Source organism: Hakea prostrata, chromosome 4, assembly GCF_041222555.1.
Source record: "Hakea prostrata isolate BN-2017 chromosome 4, UWA_Hpros_2, whole genome shotgun sequence".
Classification (NCBI taxonomy): Eukaryota; Viridiplantae; Streptophyta; class Magnoliopsida; order Proteales; family Proteaceae; genus Hakea; species Hakea prostrata.
Window position 1 is genome coordinate 8,600,981 of NC_142603.1, and position 20,735 is coordinate 8,621,715.

General features: G+C 38.3%; 1 protein-coding gene across 1 annotated transcript; it reads left to right on the forward strand.

The window, feature by feature from the left end:
• Window positions 1-1,944: 1,944 nt before the first annotated feature.
• LOC149017619 (eukaryotic initiation factor 3 gamma subunit family protein) lies at window positions 1,945-19,805 on the forward strand. Its single transcript, XM_089151935.1, has 12 exons — window positions 1,945-2,317; window positions 2,425-2,552; window positions 5,025-5,142; window positions 5,390-5,471; window positions 5,539-5,609; window positions 5,697-5,738; window positions 14,130-14,254; window positions 15,213-15,306; window positions 16,393-16,509; window positions 16,591-16,696; window positions 17,096-17,182; window positions 19,168-19,805. Exons 1-12 carry the CDS (start codon window positions 2,184-2,186, stop codon window positions 19,273-19,275), a joined length of 1,212 nt encoding a protein of 403 aa, XP_089008061.1. The 5' UTR covers window positions 1,945-2,183; the 3' UTR covers window positions 19,276-19,805.
• The last annotated feature ends 930 nt before the right edge of the window (window positions 19,806-20,735 follow it).

A 20,735-nucleotide genomic window follows, 5' to 3' on the forward strand; every position in this document is an offset into this window, starting at 1 on the left:
AACAGTTATGTGTACCAGTATTGTGGACTCCTCCCCCATATGGTGTTTACAAAGTTAACATTGATGCAACGCATATTAAAGCCATGGATTGGGATTCATTATTCGAGGGATCTTACAATCTAGAGACTCAAAAAATAATAGAAATGAAACAAAGGGCGGGGCGTTGAGTAAATAAATGAAGCACTAGTGTCAGCAACATAGTTTGTCACTTTGTCTCATGGTGGATAATGTGTAAAGTGAGCATCACAAAATTCATTGACTAGATGTCTAATGTCTTGCAGCAAGTAGTGCACCTTCCATGGGTCTGGGGTGTTGGTGGCAGAGGTAAGTAGTTAAATAAGTGCTTGATTATCACTTTCGATAATCAATTTAGGGAGGTGAAGGCTTTTACTTCATTGGAGAGTCTCCAAGTGCGATGGCTTCTGCTACAATAGGATATAGATTTTTTTATTTTTCTTTCTTCTTTTGTGTTCAGCTACATATATGGGACGAACAATCAACATTAATGGAAGAAAATGTTTATGGTAGAAATGGGGTAATTTTCATATGGACCCCCCTGAGGTTTGGCCCATGTCACTTTTAGTCCAGTTTAAGTTTTCTTTTGCATATGGCTCCCCTGTGGTTTTAAGAAATGATTAAATAAGGACACACTTAACAAAAATAGTTAGTTTAATAAATTTTGTGACAAAAATACCCTTGTGTCCTTTGGACTTTTTTTTATTATTTTATTTTAATTTATTAAAATAGATAATATCAAAATACCCTTCGGTTCCCCAATTTGATTGAGTTGCAGCTTCTGATTGGTTTATTGAATCCGATTATCTTGGCCATCTTTACAGTTTCTTTAAGCAGTCAATAAACCTTTGCTTGGAGAAACTTTTCATACAGGTATCCCATTAAAATTTGTGTAATTCTACAGTTTTTTATTCCATCTGTTTGATATTTTGACATCTATGCAATGCTAGCTTGGAAGTAGTACTCCACGTGATACTTCAACAAAATCAGAACCATTAGAAGATCCTTCTTGCTGTGATTTTACAATCTTCGACAACAAATTTCCATGGGAATGAAGCTGAGATGAGAATGGTGAAATTCTTTTTGGAGAAAACAGTAATACTTGAGTCTTTGATTTTTGTTTTTCCACCTGATTCTAACTGGGGAGAACAGAGCAACACCGCCGGTGAAATGTATTCACAAGTGAAGCTTCTTGAAGACGGATTGTCCTGATTGCTAAAGGCATCAGGCGAAGTAGAGATAATATTATGTGAGCAGAACTGGAGAGATGAAAGAGAGAGCTTTAAATCAGAGCTGAGATTCTGGAATGGATTGGCCTTATAATCGGGTGGAAAGCTTCAGAATTGCTGGCCCTACAGCAAAGTAAAAGGAGGCATCATCAATTGATAAATCCCTACTAGCTCAAACTCGCCCAAGCCTGCTCTAAGCCCAACTTGATTGTACATCAATTAATCTGGAATTCAAGTGGTCCTACTCTTTCTGGGAACCATGAGGGTGATTTTGGTGTTGTCGGTTCATCAATTGCAGTTGCAAGTGATGGTGCTGGTGGTGGTGGAACTGGAGGTGGAGAAGAAGAAGATGAGAAGCTAAGAGGTGAAGAGGGTGAACGGAAGGATATTTTGATAGTATCTATTATAATAAATTAATACTAAAATAATAAAAAGAAGTCCAAAGGACACAAGGGTATTTTTGTCATAAAATTTATTAAACTAATTATTTTTATTAAGTGTGTCTTTATTTAATTATTTATTAAAACCACAAGGGAGCCATATGCAAAAGAATATTTAAACCGGACTAAAAATGACTTAGAAATCTCAGTTCAGATGAAAATAAAAATGTTGAATCTCATATTGGTCGTGTACTCGTGTTATGCTGATATAGGTGAACCGTTAAAAATGTTGGGAAAAAAAAAAAAAAAAAAACCGTTAAAATACTAAGGAAGGCTGAAAACCCTGCCTCTCCCTCCAACGAAGGGCGGAAGTGTATTGAGGCACCTATCAGAAAAACCGCTAAACGTGGAGGCGGGAAGATTACAAGGTCGAAGTTCAAAACGAGTGACAGTTCGGGCAGTTTGGGGCAGGAATTTTAATCTAGAAGCTCTGAAAGCCAGTGTATATCTTTCTCATATATTGTGATCGACTCCAATTTCTTCGGTGAAGATCAAAGATATGACTGAAGCTAGTGTGCAGAGCGCGGAAACGGGTCCGGTTCAAAACCCTAGAATTACTTGGGAAGGTTGTAGCGTCTTGCTCGACATCAATGATGGAGACCGTCTCGTTTTTGCTCGTCTCTCTGCTGGCGCGTAAGTCTATATGCTATCTTAAGTACATGATAGTTGTTTTCTTATGGAACTCGTAATCGCTTTCAAGTACCAGTTGATGGTTAAAAGAATTTAATGCTTGGTTGCAGGAGTGTGAAAATTGGAAACAAGAAATGCCCCCTTCAGCCTTTAATTGGTTGCCGCTTCGGTTCATTGTTTCAAGTAGAAAACGGGTCGAAAGGGCCGTATCTGTCTCGTGTTACTGCTCCTGCTGAAGGTACTGTTAGTGCATTATCAATACTTTCTCAATCAACCATTTATTGAAGTCGTGGGTCTGAAGACTTATACGGGAAAGACCCAACTAGAAACTTATTAAGTCTAATATGCTACATTTAGTTGTAGAAAGCACGATTACACACTTTAGATGTTCCCTCAAGTGCATTTTGATTCCTCCTACACTAGTACAGGAGGGGTTTGGCATGCTAATACTTTCGTTCTTACTGTTGTTGGTATTAGGCTTTGTATTCGTTTCTATCAACATCTTTGAGCTGTTCGTATCGTGTTATATGACTAACTTAGCACTCATCGAAACACGAGTTATCTTGAAAACTACAGCAACCCCCATTTTCATCGAAAATCTGTTCCTCTCCATCCATTATTTATGCCAACATTTGTCAAAGACATCCAGTAAATTGTTTTTTGTCCGAAAAGTGGAGCCTTCTTTACTAGTCCGTTTGTCAAAGGAAGTAAGGCTAACTGAAGCTTCAATGTCATCATCATGACTATTATTGAGATCATCATCTGGGCCGGAGGACAACTCTTATATTCCTCTCTATCATCATTTTCCAACAGTTGCTGAATCATAGTCCGAAGACGGGTCTTGTTGGTACACTGAAGTGATCCTTCTTACTACAATATGGACACAGTATTCTTTAGCCATTTGCCACTTCTTGAGGTCTATAGTGCCTTTTTATCTACCTTAAGAGGGTCCAACTTCCCTTTTCTTCAGTCCTAGGTATAGGTCTGTAGGTTGAAGGAGTATTGAGAATTTCCTTTAAATTGCTCTCCCCTTCTTCTGCAGTCTTTGGTATATACAGCTGCAACATCGACTAATCTGAAGTCATCAATTATCACTAGAAGTTCTAACTGTTCTTTCTATCGCCCCAATGAATCATTGAAGTAGTTGATCAATCTCCCAGAATCTGCAACTGGAAGACAATTCTTGGAACTCTAGGATATAAGCATCCACATTTTGTTACCTTGGTGGAATTTGATCATCGGCATCTTCTCTACATTAGGAGGAACACATATTTTTATTGTTTAATATTCACTTCATAACCTCCCAATTTTTGAATGGTCTAAGTTGCTTGATATGTCAAATCACATCATCCAACTGCTAACAAGCACACTGAATGAATTTATTGAGGATGCTCTTGCACTTTTTTCCATCTAATAGCAGCAAAGGACTATAAGTGAAAATTCTCTTCGCTTTAGTCAACCAGTCAAGAAAATCCTCAGGTCCGTCTTGCAGTCAAATTTTGAAACCTCTAACTTGATATTATGATCCATTTTTGAAAACTTCATGTGACATCATAGGAAATAACTGGCCTAAGTTGCTTTTTGGGAGGTATATCTGCAGGTGGTAGAATACATGTAGATGTCCTGCCTCATCTCACTTTTAGGTTCTTCTCATATAGGTTCGATTTTCAACAAGAATGATTTGATTTTGATCCATGAACTTGTCATATATTGCTTCATTTTCGTTGCTGGATTTTGTGAAATTCCTTGTACAACTTGTAGATCTCAGGGTTGGTGCTTTGAGAAGGTCCGATCATGGTTAGATGCTACCAGAATTTCGGCTCTTTATCTTCTTGCATTTCATTGGTGTTGATTGTTTGACATGGATGTCATTGATAATCACGATCATAATTTGAATACCTTCCTCAGAGCTGGCTTTCCTTAGGTGGTGGCAAGGTGCGACATCTTGGTGAAATTTGAACCGGTGAATTTTGCCGATTTGTCACTGATATTTCAGGTGGAGTTCGAGCATATCGCCGGCAACGGAGGCGAAGCTGAGATTCCTAGAGGAACCCATCAATCATAGTCGGAGAGGTAGAGTTGCAGAGGTAGAACCGTAGAGATAGATGATGAAGAAAGGGAGAACTGGAGAAGAAGAGGATGAACAAAAGCTGGTTGTAGATGTGATAAAATGCAATCTATAAGGTCACCATCTGGGCTCTGTAACACCAAAAAAATACCAAACTCGTTAAAACCCAAATCAACCAAGCAAAATAAAAATTGATAAACTTGGTCAAAGATGAAAATGAGTACCTGAATCGTTTTTACAGCAGACTTGTTGATCTTCTGAGATGGGCTTTTATTCTCCTCAACTTTTGCAACTCTTCTCCAGGTCTGAAGGTCTGGTTGGTTTGAACATTGTTTTTGTGACGAAATTGAAGTGGATACTACAATAGGACTTGCGAGGCTGGCCCAGTCGCCGGAAAATCAGGGATCTGATTTTCTGGCGATATTTTGCAATATTGTTTTCGCTTAAGTTTTTAGTTCGCCCTCTGTCGAACTCGCCGATATGTTTTACTGTGGGTGGTAGCCACTCGCGTGAAAAAGCATTAGGGCTATGAATTCTCTTATTCTATGAACTATTGCTATTTTCTGTACCAAAGATCCCTTCCTCCTTTGCCTCTCCCTGGAAAAATGTCCACTCTGGTTTCTGATTTTTCTTTCTTTGCAGGTGATCTTCCAGAAAAAAATGATTGCCTAGTGAAAGATGAGTCCAAGGATAACAGATCATTAGTTGATAATAATACAGCCCAAAGTCTTTCTGGTGAAGATATAGAGGCAATGAAGAGGTTAGGAAAGCCCGAACAATTTATACTGTCACCTGCCAATTTGCCTAAAAGCTGTGGATTACTGATTTAGCAAAAGCATCATACCTGACCATCCTGTTAAATTTTGATGTTGATTAATTTATTGATTTGCTAACTATTTGTTGCTTGTAAGTGGTTATACATGCAATTGTATGGCTGTTTCTGCCTGTTCACATTTTTTGTTTAGCATTGTATGCTCCTTTGCTGATGCCTTTGAGTTTGCATGCAGTCAAGGCATAACGGGTGATCAGATAGTTGAAGCATTAATAGCTAATAGCTCGACATTTGAGAAAAAGACTTTGTTTTCACAAGTGAGTCCTATTTTATGGCATTTCAAAAATTATTTGGAAATTGTGCTGAGTTTGACTTCATCTGCAGGAGAAATATAGGCTCAAGAAACAAAAGAAATATGCTCCTAGAGTGTTGGTGAGGCGACCTTTCACTCGAAGGTAACATCTTAATTTCATTTTCTTAATTTGGGTTTGTTATAAAAAATCATTTCACTTATTAGGGATTTGCTTTTATTTTATTTGCAGTGTATGTGAGACATACTTTAAGAAAAATCCAGCCAAGACTGGGTAATAATTTCTTAACTTTTTCAATGTTTAGACATTTCATTTCCACCTGATTTCTACTTTATATATTAGAGGTTTAGAGCTGATATCTTAGAAAGGTATGGAAATGGGCTTATTGTAGATGCCAATTCAATCCTAAATTAGATTATGCTGTTCAAGGAAAGATGGATCCTGTAATTCTCATTGACTTCCATGTTCATATGCTTGGGTATTTCATGTAAAATGAACCAAAAAATGATAAAATGAGCTACCTAGAGCTAGCACCCAGATACTTCAACACACTTGACTTACCTATCTTGGCTAGAAATGATAACTGTGAAAGTGCTTTGCCTCAAAATGGCAATCCGGTGCCAAAGGCTTCCTCACAAATAGAGTCTGAGAGAGAGAGAGAGAGAGAGAGAGAGAGAGAGAGAGAGAGAGGGGGGGGGGGGGGAGAATTCTCCTATGCAACCTTACCCTAGCAATTTTTGCTAAGAGGCTGTTTCGATGCCTTGATCTTAGGCTACAACTGTGGCTCACCAACCATTGTGCCAAGGCTGCCCATTGCTTTTCATCTAAAGTATCCTTGTATATTTGAATTGTAAAGGTTACTGTTTCTCAGAATCCCCCCCCCCTCTCATTCCTTGCTATTTATTTTTAGTTCTCCTAGTTAATATGTATATGGTCAAGAGGGTTTAAGTTAAGTAGATCAAAGTCAAAATATTTACTTTATCCAAACAAGAGAGGCAAATAGGCAATGAAGTGGTAAAACTTGAGGAGCAAGAGCTGCCACGAGGTGATGGCTTTAGATACCTTGGGTCGATCTTTAACAAAGAGTGTGATATAGAAGATGATTTTTCCACCGAATTTAAGTAAGATGGATCAAAATGCAGGAGTGTTATGTGACAAATGTCCATCAGGTAAGCTTATGGGAAAATTCTACAAGACAATATGAGATGGGAGTGTTGTTGGGCAGTTAAGAAGAGTAATATAGATAGATGAGTGTAACAAAGATGTTGATGAGGATGTGCGGCAAGATCAGGAGAGACATAATAAAGAATGACTGTTTAAAAGCTTCGTGAGAACTGCTTGAGGTGATATAGACATGTCCAACGGAGACCAATGGATGGACCACTAAGGAAGTGCGACCAGATTCAGTTCAAAAGAGTTAAAATGAGGTATGAAATGGCCTAAAATGACTATTGGAGAAGTTGTAAGAAAGAGTATGCTTGTAGTGTGACTACATCCTAGTAGGACCGTGGATAGAGGCATTTGGGGATTGAAGAGTCATGTGGCTGATCCTCTGCAGGGAGAAGTTGCTAGGATGCAGCTTGGGCATCTTCCCTTGTTAATGTTCTTCCTCTGATCCCTCTGACTTAGATTTCTCTTATTCTTTTTTATTTTCAAACTTTTCTAGATTTATGTCACTGACCCCATTTTGTTGGGATAAGGTTATGGTGGTGGTTGTTGTATCTGCTTGTATTTTAGAATGTGGTTGAATTTGGCTATAAATAATGAAAGAAACTTGCATTGTGTGGCCAATGCCACATTAGTTGTGATTTGGCTTAGTTAAAACCTAGAGGTTCTCACCTTATTGATGTGCATGTCCTTGATATTGGGAATGTTTATCCTTTAATTTTTGTCTGCTAGTTAGGGCTTACCTTCTGAGGTTTGTTATTTGAACAACAACAAGAGGTTGAACTGAAATAATCATCAATATTCATCCAAAAGAAATACTCATCGGTGAAGTGCATATAAGGTTGGGGACCATTCAAATTCGGTATGTCAGTATGTGGTAAATTTTGATTTGTTTGTTAGCTTTGTAAATCACATAATTTCTTAAGAGGCTCCCCCTCTCTCCCTCCTTTTCTCTTTTTGGGCCATCTTGTTTACCTCTTTTTCTTTCACTATGAATATTTGACTTGCTGAAAACTTTATATTGATGGTGATTTATGTATCTGATAAAAATTCTGTACAAACTGCCACACATGCAGTTGTTATTTTCAAATAGAATGGAACTGCCAAAAGATATGAAATGGATGAGCTACTTTATGATCAATCCAGCTACTTGTCTTTCAGAAGACACACATATAAATATAGGACAGAGGGGGATATTAGGCATATTTCATGGGGTGTTGATACACAATAATGTGAGCCTTCATGAAGGATGCCAGCATACAATCTTGAAAATAAGCTGGCATTTTACGAAAGCATTTCCCATGTATGTAGTTTGGGTGTGAACAGGATATTGTAAAAATGTTGTACGCAGTGCACAAGGCTCCTACCACTGTTGGGGTTGGTGAGGGTCATAGTGTATGCAGTCTTTTCGTCCGCTTCGAGACGGTGTGTTCCTGTCTCAAACCCACACTACTAGCTTGTAATGGAGCAAATTTTCCATTGTACCTAGCTCACTTCCTCTTCTTTTTTGTGATCAACCTTGCCTCCTCTTTTCACTTGGTAGGTGTGGGACTGTTCTTCAAGGCACTGGGAGAAATAGTCATTCGGTTGAAAGATACATTTCTGCTATATCTTTCATGAGGCACCAGAGATATGTACCTTGCTGGAAGCAAGAGACAAATTAATGGCTTTGAGTGTCTCGTCCCACAAATGCATCAATTACGTTCTATGATATATAAGTAGAGATCCTAATTGGGAACTAAAGCTTTTATGCTGTACAGAATGGTTTTAACATTTTGGTTCCTTGGGGTGGGGAGGGAAGGGGATTATGTTGCTGCAACAGTTGAATCAAAACTCAAATCACAAAGCAACTTTGAGAATAATTGCATTTATGTTATTCCTGCGAAGTTAAAGACATTGCTATTTTCCATATTTGTATTGGAGGTATTTATTTGGGTGATCATGTGAATGTTTAGCTGCACATTTTAGCCACTCTGTCTTTGTTACTGTTAGAAAAGGGCAATTTAGGAAGGGATTGATCCATCGAGAGTTAGTACTTTGCGCTAACTCTCGATAGGAAAGGGTTGTAGGAATTAAGAGTTTTATACCAATTGAAATAGGTTTATGCTTTCCTATATAGAATAGACTTGTAAATTAGCCTATATATAGAAAAGTTACTTTGAGGAGTTCTCACATATTGATGAGCCTCCACAACAAAATCGTGGCTTCCATCCTCTCCTCTCCCCCATTCCTCCTTATTCTTTCTCAAAATAACATGGTATCAGAGTAGTAGGTCCTCTTATTCCTTTCGATTCTATAGGAAGGAAAGAAATTGTACCTGGAGAAGCAACAATCGATAGTTGGTTCCTTTCGGTTCTGCTTTTTAGGAGAAGAAGCAATCGTTGTTGGTGTGGCTGTTGTCGGTTCTGCTTCATAGGAGAAGAAGCAATCGATAAGAAGCAATTGTCGCTGGTTACTGTCGGTTCTGCTTCTTAGGAGAAAAAGCATCGATTGTGTTGAGATTTCGAGACTTCGACTTCGAGAAAGAAAGCTGCGATCGATTGTTAAAGAGTGAGAGAGATCGATCATGTGTTGAGACTTCGAGACTTCAAGAAAGAAAGCTGCGATCTGTTTTCCTGTTTGGTCTTGAGTTTTGGTGGTTTTAAGGAGACTTCAAGAGTGATCGATCGTGTTGAAAGACCTGCGATCTGGTTTCTTGTTTGGACTTGAGTTTCGGTGGTTTAAGGAGACTTCGATCGAGTTAAAAGACTGAGATAAGTTTTCTGGTTTGGTTTGATTTTAAATTGGTTTATTTATGTTTATGAGATTAATCTGAATCCAGGAATAATTCTGATTCTGGTTCTTTGATTCTGGTTTCTGATTCTGGTTTCTAATTTTTTATTCTGATTTCTGGGATTTGATTTTAAAATTGTTTGATATGGGAGAAACTTCAAATAAAAATACTATGACTGAAATTATTTCTTCGTCCTCTCATCGGTTAACTGAGAAGAAATTGGAGGGTGGATCAAATTTCCACCAATGGAGGGCTATAGTTAAAATTGTTCTTACTGGACGGGGACAGATAGATCATTTGACTAAGACTGTACCCATAGATGATGATACTTGGGCAATTGTTGATGCACGAATACTTGGGCAGATGTTTAATTCCTTGGCAGATAACATTATAGATTTGGTGACTCACTTACAAACTGTGAAGGAATTATGGGAGTATTTGAATGTGTTGTATTCTGGTCAGAATAATCTGGCTAGAATCTACGAATTGTCCCAGGAATCTTATCGAGTAGATAGAAAAGGTAGAGATATTACCCAATATTTTGCAGATTTTAAAAGAATGTATGAAGAAGTAAACTCTATTCTACCTATCTCCTCTGATGTCAAAACTATGCAAAATCAAAGAGAGCAATTAGCTGTTATGGGTTTCTTGGGAGGTCTTGGAAAGGAGTTTGAGGCAGTTAGAGCACAGATTCTTGGTAGTGATCATGTACCCACGTTAGCCGACACATTTTCAAGAGTTCTTCGTGTTGCAAGGGAGAGTACCAATAACTTTACAAAAAATTCAGCTTTGGCAACAGTTTCTCGAGGCACCTCTGGAGGACAGGTCCTTGGTGGACAAAATATAGGACGAACTCGAGGAAATAATACTGGAAAATATCCAGGTTCACACAACTCTACTGACAGTCCAGGACAAGTTAAGACTTGTCATCATTGTGGTTGTCCAGGACATATTCAACGATACTGTTGGAAGCTTCATGGGAAGCCCCCACACATGGCGAATGCAATTATCACTTCTGAATCAGCGCCTACAACTACTAAAGTTCATCCTGAGGGTAAGACTGTAAAGATGACTGAGGAAGATTATATTCGTTTCACTCAGTTTCAGGCCACTCAACCACAATCAGCCGCTGCCACCCTTGTTCAGACAGGTAATGCTACTAGTTGCCTTTCAACCACATCTCACCCATGGATCATTGATTCAGGAGCTTCTGATCATATGACCGGGGCTACAGGTATATTTTCCTCTTTTGTTCCATCATCCTCTTTGGTTACACTTGCTGATGGTTCTCATATCAATGTTAAAGGAGTGGGTACAATTCAACTCACTCCATCCATTACCCTACCCTCAGTTCTTTACGTACCTAATTTGCCATTTAACCTATTATCTGTTCAAAAATTTACTTCCACTAATAACTGTTTGGTGAAATTTTTCCTGGATATTGTTTATTTCAGGATCTTACGACGAAGAAGATACTTGGTAGAGGCCGTATGTCTGGGGGGTTGTATCTATTCGAGGAGATATCCTCTACTGCTTGTTCTAGTATTTCCATCCCCCATCAAATACATTGTCGGTTGGGGCATCCCTCTCTGGAAACCCTAAAATTGGTAGATAAAAGTTTTCATTCTCTTTCAAAGTTGGATTGTGAGTCTTGTCAATTTGGAAAACTTCATCGTGTGAGTTTTCCTCCTCGTATAAACACCAGATCAGACCACCCTTTCTCTCTAGTTCATTCTGATGTGTGGGGACCCTGTCCTGTTAGTTCTACTTCAGGTTACAGATACTTTGTTACATTTGTGGATGATTTTTCAAGAGTCACTTGGCTTTATTTAATGAAAAATCGTTCAGAATTATTTGACATATTTTGCAATTATGTTATCGAAATTCGTACTCAATTTGGTGTTCCTATTCGTACTTTTCGTAGTGATAATGCCAAAGAATATTTCTCTGATCCGTTTTGTAAATTTATGGCTTCTAATGGGATTCTTCACCAATCTTCCTGTGTTGATACTCCTCAACAAAATGGGGTTGCAGAAAGGAAAAATAGACACTTATTGGAGGTCACCCATTCTCTCTTATTTGAGATGAAGGTTCCTAAATCCTTTTGGGCTGATGCAGTTTCAACTGCTTGTTATCTTATTAACAGGATGCCTTCATCTGTCTTAAAAGGTGGCATTCCTTATTCTCTCTTATTTCCTTCATCTCCCTTATTTACTTTACCTCCTCGCGTATTTGGTTGTGTGTGTTACATTCGTAATCATCGCCCAGGGATCTCTAAACTTGATCCACGTGCACTTAAGTGTATTTTTTTGGGGTACTCTCGCACTCAAAAGGGATATCATTGTTATTCTTCTGACTTACGAAGATATTTTGTTACTGCAGATGTGTCATTTTTTTGAGTCAACTTCTTTTTCCACTGAATCTCATAGTTTAACTGACCTAAATGATGATCTATGTATTTTTCAAAGTGTGTCTCCACAGGGTACAGTTCCTTCCCCTCCACCTCTGCCAGACATCACCAAAGTGTATATGCGCCGGCCAAAACCACCAGCTCCCCCCTTTGCACCTACGGTCTCTACCTCTGTGCCGACTTCGTCTGTTGATCCTGCGGACGTTCCTGCCAAATCTGACCTTGATATTCCCATTGCTCTTCGGAAGGGTACTCGTTCTTGTGTTCAGTATCCCATCTCTAACTTTATTTCATATTCTAATTTATCACCTGAGTTCTCTACTGCTTTATCTACTATCGAGAATTATCCTATTCCTAAGAATGTTCTTGAAGCCTGTCTAATCCTGAGTGGGTCAGTGCAATGAACGAAGAATTACAAGCCTTAGAAGACAATCAAACTTGGGATCTTGTGCCTTTACCCTCAGGAAAGACAGCTATTGGTTGTAGGTGGATATTCACTGTGAAAGTTAATCCTGATGGTTCGTTAGCTTGCCTGAAAGCTCGTCTCGTTGCCAAGGGCTATGCTCAAGTTTATGGCATAGATTATGTTGATACTTTTTCGCCTGTTGCCAAGCTTACTTCCATCCGTATTTTAATCTATCTTGCCGCTACATACAAGTGGCCCTTGTTTCAGTTGGATGTGAAGAATGCCTTCCTTCATGGAGATCTACATGAAGAAGTGTATATGGAGCAACCACCTGGGTTTGTTGCTCAGGGGGAGAAGAATAAGGTTTGTCGCCTCCGCAAATCATTATATGGTCTCAAGCAGTCACCTCGAGCATGGTTTGGACGCTTTACTACTGTTGTAATAGAATTTGGGATGACTCGTTGTGAAAGTGATCACTCTGTATTCTTTAAAAACTCTGATGCAAGCAAGATCTTTCTTGTAGTTTATGTTGATGATATTGTTATTACAGGAGATAACACTTCAGGAATTGATAGGTTAAAGACCTACTTACAAGAGAAATTTCAGACCAAAGACTTGGGCAAGTTAAAGTATTTTCTAGGAGTTGAAGTTGCCCAATCAACAAAGGGCATCTTCTTATCTCAACGGAAGTATGTACTGGATTTGCTTTCTGAAACAGGAATGTTGGGATCAAAACCTATAGACACTCCCATGGAATGTAACTTAAAGTTAATGCCAGAAGATGGAACCCTTGTTGATGATTCAGAGAAGTACAGAAGGCTTGTTGGGAAGCTGAATTATCTGACTGTGACTAGACCTGACATTGCCTTTCCTGTTAGTGTTGTGAGTCAATTTTTGTCTGCCCCACGAACATCACACTGGGATGCAGTTATACGAATTCTGAGGTATCTTAAGAAAGCACCTGGACACGGGCTTCTTTACACTAATCATGGACATAGAAATGTAGAAGGAATCTCTGATGCTGATTGGGCTGGATCACCTATTGATAGAAGATCGACTACAGGCTACTGCACATTCATTGGAGGAAATCTTGTATCATGGAAGAGTAAGAAACAAATTGTGGTAGCAAGATCAAGCGCAGAATCTGAGTATCGTGCTATGGCACAGGTAACATGCGAGATGGTATGGATAAAACAATTACTCCAGGAATTAGGAATTATTGATGACACACCAATGAAGTTATGGTGTGATAATCAAGCTGCGGTTCATATAGCATCAAATCCAGTCTTTCATGAACTTACCAAGCATATTGAAGTAGATTGCCACTTTGTTTGTGAGAAGTTACTGCAAGGCATAATATCCCCCAAGCATGTGAGGACTGGAGAACAACTTGCAGATTTGTTCACCAAAGCTCTAGGGAATACAAGGGTTACCTATATTTGTAACAAGCTGGGCATGAGTAGTATATATGCTCCAGCTTGAGGGGGAGTGTTAGAAAAGGGCAATTTAGGAAGGGATTGATCCGTCGAGAGTTAGTACTTTGCGCTAACTCTCGATAGGAAAGGGTTGTAGGAATTAAGAGTTTTATACCAATTGAAATAGGTTTATACTTTCCTATATAGAATAGACTTGTAAATTAGCCTATATATAGAAAAGTTACTTTGAGGAGTTCTCACATATTGATGAGCCTCCACAACAAAATCGTGGCTTCCATCCTCTCCTCTCCCCCATTCCTCACCTTATTCTTTCTCAAAATAACAGTTACGATAAAATAAAAAAGATGCTTGTTTTCTGACAAAGTTTAATAACACACATATATGAGGTATTGTCTGTGTATTCTGCTAACAGGTTTGTCCTTTATAAATTCTTGTTCATAACTAGTTGATACTTTTCTGCGACTACTCTCAGGTTCATGCGAGTGGACACTCTGTCCCTTCTGCTTTCTATGGGTAATGTGTGTGCATATTCAGATGTGCTGGTGGTGGATATGATTGGAGGCCTTCTGACTGGAGCAATAGCAGAACGCTTAGGAGGTATGTAGATTGTAATTGCATGACTGTACTCTATGTTCCTGAGGTTTTTATGTTTGTGTTTAGATGACTGGACTATTTTTGTTGGCTTTGCCAGTGGTGTATGGTTATCTGTTGCTTTTTCCTTTTTTACTTTGTCCTTCTGAGGGTTTACAACAACCCCCCGTGCATCTTGTACTGCAAGTCACATGCCAGGATAAATGAGATTAAAACTGAATAGGCTATAGTAGAGGCCAAGCTGTAACTGCTACTGCAGTTACAAGCAAAAAGTCAACAGCTACAGGGAAAGACGCATTCCATAATTAATTCTCTTAGATATTTGGGATAGTTCACTAGTTCCAGCTCAAAACTAGTTTAAAGTTCTGTATGTTTTTTGAGCAGCATAAGACTTTGCCACCCCCATTAAGCCTGAACTAGTGCAGAACCAATCATAGGGTCAGCTAGTCATGGGTTTTCTTTTAAGATGGAAGGAAACAGACTACTAGCAATGGTGCATCAAGGATTGGAAGAAAGGGAATCACATGGATGAGGGGGAAGTCATAGGGAAGAGATAGAGGTGGGGGAACTAAAGATAGGAGGAGAAATCAATTCTGGAATGCCAATCCCATATGTCAAACTCAACAGCTCCAAAACTTTTTAAAAAGCTCACAGCAACCCAAGGTTTTGAGACCCACGTTGCATTTCAACAACATTGTATGAGTATTTTGAGGACTCTATTTAAAAGAGACTGACTTCTTCATTCTGTTGCTATATATTAAAGGTCTAAGATGGTTTGTTCAATTTCATTTATTGCTTTTTACATCCTGGATTCATGGTATGCAGTTTATCTGTATTTAATAGAAGTTTGTTGGTGAATTCTGACCATTGGTGCTCAAAGATTTCCATTATTCTACCTTTACCTGGCTTTTAGTTATTTGTTTCTTGTTATATATTGTTATTTATAATTCATTTTGTTTGACAGGTTCAGGTTATGTTTGCAATACTTATTTTGGAGACATACCGTACCCTATGGATATAACGCGGATGTTCAACTTCAATAATGAAATATCTAGCAGGTATAATTGGGATTGGAGCATTTATAAAATGACCTTTTTATTTTTTTTATTTTTCATAAGCAAGGGGTCCTTCGAGATTAATATCCTAGCCATGGGAAGTTCTCTACGGATATTAGTGTTCAGTTTCCATTGCCAATTTTAGAATTTGAGACAATGAAACTCCTTTCCCTTTTCAACTCTGTTAGATTTTCTTTTTGTTATAGATGTTTCTCATTTTCAGCAGTATCTGGGATTCTGTAGTTGGAGATAATTCTAATTTATTCCTTGTATGACACATGCTTATTCTTGTTCACTTGAAAATTTTGGACTACCACATGCTTTTGCATTGAGGAGAAAACCTATGGTACTTTATGTTCTATGTTGACTAACTTAGATGAATTGCATTCTTGAAAATTCAAGTCTGGATTTTGTACCTGCTTTGCTCTGTTACTCAAAGACTGCCTCTATGGGGTATTTGGCATTTCCATTTCAAGAATTTAATGCTTGGGTTTTGGAGCCCCCCACCCCCCCCCCCCTTTTTTTTTCCACCTATAAATGTACTAAGCCAAACTTGGAATCTGCATTGAGGAGGTTAAACTTGGGGAAAAAAATTCAGTGAAACTTGTAAGTTGGTGTTTTAATTGCATCATTTTCTGCTGTGTTTTTTTATAAGGGACCATTTTGGGCTATGGAGATAGCATTTACTATTGAGATTTGCATCTAAAGCATATTGAAACATTCCTTTGCTATTGGTGCATTCTTGGAACAAGTTATTACCATAAGATCACATCCTTGTTTGCAAAGATGCCGGTGCCATGAGAAACTGTACTGCATAGTGCAGTTTGGTACAGTGATCTGAGCCTGAAGGCAACGACACTTTGGAAATCAAGTTGGTGTTCAGCACCATTGCCCTTGGCACATGCAGCTGGAACTTAGCCATTCAGATTATGGCAGAGTAATTTAAAAGCTGGAATTGCTGGGAGGGTCAAATTAACCGAGTTATCAATTAAGTTTGATTCAGTCAGTCAGTCTTTCCTCAGATAGACAAAACTGCAAATCTTTATAACTAGTGATGTATGGGATGTTTGCATTTTTTCTTTGGCACAGAATTGTTCAGATGTCTCTGAGTGGTCTTTCTTCAGCTCAAGATAAAAATTCTGAACAGGGTGCAGAGGATGGCGGAAAAGCAGTTACTTACTTGTGGAGGGAAAATGGGTTTTCTAGGTAAAGGCAACATGCTGAATGTATATTGAATTAGTATAAACAAGCATTTCTTTTACATTCTAAATTCAGACATATACGCAGCTTGGTAGTTGCTGCTCCAGAGCTTGATACCTGGAGAGCGGTTCAGGAACTTCTGGGCCTTTTATCATATTCTGCACCTTTTGCTATTTACCACCAATATTTACAGGTGATTTTCTTAACTCTTAGTCTCATATATCTTTAATTTGATTTGCTCAAATAAGTGATGGTAAATTATCATATGACAAGTCAAAGCATCATATATTTTGGGTTATTTATGTTCTTGGTTTATTGTTTAATTCTTCTTACCTTCTCCAGCATGCTGTATTCTATTTTATTTGCTTAGAGCTTGTATCATGGGATATTCTTGTAAGACTCTTAGTGTCTTATCTCTAGGATATTGGTCACCTAATAATTCTGGTATATTTCTAAATACATCCGTTTGCTTGATTCTCTTCAATTGTTAGCACTCTCCTTCAAAATATACCAAGTGTGTTCTATACTCCTGTAATAGTCTCTAGATCTATGTGTGGAATAAAATTAGCTAATGGGAAGTTTTGACATGCAGCCTCTTGCAACATGCATGCACAATCTACAGGTCAGTAAACTGGCAATTGGTCTGCAAATCTCAGAACCCTGGCTACGTGAATATCAGGTCAGTTGTTCAATCTTACTGATGCATTTTCATCAATGTCACGGTATGCTAAAATATTTTTGATTTAGTGGCTTATTCTGCATAATATTAATTCAAGTATTGGAGAAAATTTTTACCTTGATTTCTCAGTGTTCCCAGAATAGACATTGTTGGTGCAAAAAGAAATTTTTTCCCTTTAAATTGTTTATCAGGTTCTTAGGAATTAAGCATGTTAATTTAGTTGCTAGAGTACCCTGTCAGATTCTGTAATGGTCTTGAAAATTTTGTGCAATTCCAATTGAAAGAGAGCAGGTGATTTATCTAGTTATGCAAACAAGGTGGGCTGGGATACTGGGTCTACCCCAGTCCAGGCCATCATGGCAAAAATGCGATCTCAAAATATTTATTCAACTCAAGTAACCCATATCCCTTCTTGATGGCGGTTGGCTACATGAATAGGTTAAGGATCTCAAGGCCAATCTCGCTGCCCCAATAAAGCAAGTTGAGTCAAGATCTTGGCAAGAACTTGTTGCAGGATTTATTTTTATTTTTATTTTTTTTTGCACTCGAGCCTCCAACTCGTGGGGTAATAGTCATTTTAGGCTGAAACTTGCTGTCCAGCATATTTCAGCCCTTCTAAACACACTAGTATAAATGTAGCATAAATGTATGTTCCATAAATGTGCATTCCACTCTGACACCAGGTTAGAAACCACTACAAAAGTAAAACCCCAAAATGGCCTATTATACATATCAATACATTTCCATAAATGTGCGTTCCACTCTGACACCAGGTTAGAAACCACTACAAAAGTAAAACCCCAAAATGGCCTATTATACATATCAATACATCATATGCTCATTCATTAATGCTAACAATTCAACTTCAAACAATGCTAATACGTAACACATGTTCATAGTGATGGGAAAAAAATCTAATTAAAATAGGTGAAGTGAGAGCAAGCATTTTCTGGCAAAACTGCTGTCCTAGCAAGATCGAATCGGGGGCTGTTTTAAAGGCTGGCCTTGGCGAGCCCGTTTGATATTTCGGTTGAACCAGAGACTGGCTTTCACAACTTTATTGTATCACTTTATGTCATCCCGTTTTTCCAAAAAAGCGAGATATCTCATAAAACCTAGAACTATGGCATGGTTTAAGATCTTGAGGCCTATCTAGCCACTCAATCTCAGGCCAAATTGTGTATGGGTGTCCTGTTTCATTTTTCTGTTATTTTGCATGTACTAGCTGTTTAAAAACATCTTTTTAGAAGTACAGTGCAACAAAATGTACACCTAAGTCACAAAGGCAAAAGGGTCATTTGCATGTAAAACATAGCATAAAGTCATAAACCTAGGAAGGGTTTGTGTTTCTTTAGTTGTTATTTCCAAGTATTACCATACAGAATCCAAGACCCTGAAATGTGCAAAAAACACATGAAACTGAAAAAATGTCGAAGGCCCGAATGCTTCCTATATTTGGAGCTCAGTATGGAATCCTATTTTCTTGCAAGATCTGTTCGGACAAGGGCAAACGCCAGAGATTGCTTCGAAGGCTTACTACACCTTGCATTGACCCATTCCTGAACCAGAATGCCCCCGGTGGGGGGGAGGGGGTGAGAGGAAAAGGGGGATCAAAATGTCCTATCAATAAAGTGAGGGCTTTCTAGACCTTCCTCCTTGCAGCAGGACTCTCAAAAAGCTTTTTTCAATAGGCCCTGCCTTATTAGAACCCTCTGAGTGGGGCTTCTCTGACAAGGAAGGAAATGATATAATCTCCACTTTACGACAAATCCAGTGGGGCAATTTTTTTATGCAGCATTATCCAGCAATTTAGCTATCTATGTGAAGTCTAATTGTTTCATCTACACACACGCCCATGCACACACCATTTCCTTTCAAGTTATCTGCAAATTTTGTTGATTTGTTTGAGGCCAAATTTATGTCCCAACATGATGAGTTCCTACATTTCAGTTAATATTCATGTCCTTTATCCCTTGGAATTGCAGGTGCTTCCGTCGAGAACTCATCCATCCATGCAGATGAATGCCTTTGGGGGTTACATTCTTAGTGGAACAAAGATATTTGGTGGTGAAATCTTGCAGCAAACTAGTTAAAATGAATTCCTGTGGCCTCCAGGGAAGCTACCTAGCATCTTTTCGTTGCTCTCAAATAGTCTAAAATATCAGGTGATTCGAGCTCTTTTTTTTTTTGGGCTCAGAAGGTATAACGAAACGTTTTGCCATCTAAATTTCACTCCGTGATGAAGCTTACCACATGAACAGTGAATAAATATGGAAAGGAGAAACGGCCCACCTTTTGGGCAGATTAGCCAAATCATCTCTTGGCTGGAATTGCCTCCGCCTTGGAAAGGATTTAGCTCCTTATATCTAAACCGGCCCTCATTATTTTGGTGTAAATTATCCGTGATGATACTTCAATTTTCTTTTTTCATAGAGAACGACTGATTTATTTCACATAGGTGCTATTTTAGAAGCTAAGCAGGATGTAGCTGTGTTTTATGGTGCATGGGACTTCTTTGCATTTTGTTTTCTTCATGTATTTCAACATACATATGATGAGCTATGTAGAATTCTCATGTTCATAAATTGAGTCCTTTGTACAAAAAAATAATAATAATAAGAGCAAATTGCACTAAAAGTATAGAGACCCCAAAATTGGATTTTCATTCGATATCAAATTTATCACTGATAACAGTTAAATTACAATTTATTTTCAAAATATTTCTATAATAAATAGTGTCTGAAAGATTTTCAGTGATAAATTTGATAAATATATTAAATGAAAATTCAAGTTTTGGGTTTCTGTGCTTTTTAAACATAAAGTAGGATGTTAGTGTTTTAAGGCATTCATTTTGGGGTGCCAGTGCAAATAGCAATATGCTCTAATAATAATAAATTGAGTCTGGATTAGGTACATCACATGTAAGAATTACTCACTTGGATCTTTTCCTTCGTTTTTTTTTCAATTACCATTTACGTGGGATTGAGGGGTTTTTTTTTCCTCTGTCCAAACCTCCGTGATAGTGATTGTTAGGATTTTTTTTTTTCTCTCCAAACCTCCATGAGTCAAGACAAGGCAGAAAGAAAAAGAAAAAGATAGAAGGAGAGTTGGAAAAAATTTCACACCCCTTTCATTTTCATGACATAGAAACCATCGCGCCAGTGTTGCCTTCATGTTCCTAAGATGGGAGGTTACGTAGATGAAGCTCCAAAAGGCTCTGAAAATCTGCTTGGATCAACAATTAAATCATTTTATAGTTATCCATCGAGAAAATACCATTATCTGTGCATAACAGGTGATTGTATCTGATGTCAAATAAATATATTGAGTACCCAAATGGCGTACGACGTCACCAAGAGGGAATGCATGGCCTTGAAGTAAAACCGAATAAGGGAACGTATTCAAGGCTGTCTTATTTCTTACAATCTTTTCGATGGTGACATTCTATTGAGTTGTGTGGAGATGTTATGATTATGTCTACGCGAACTTCCTGAAACCATCTGTATTCCTATGCACACACAGACCCTTCGCTATCACCATGGCTGCAATTCTG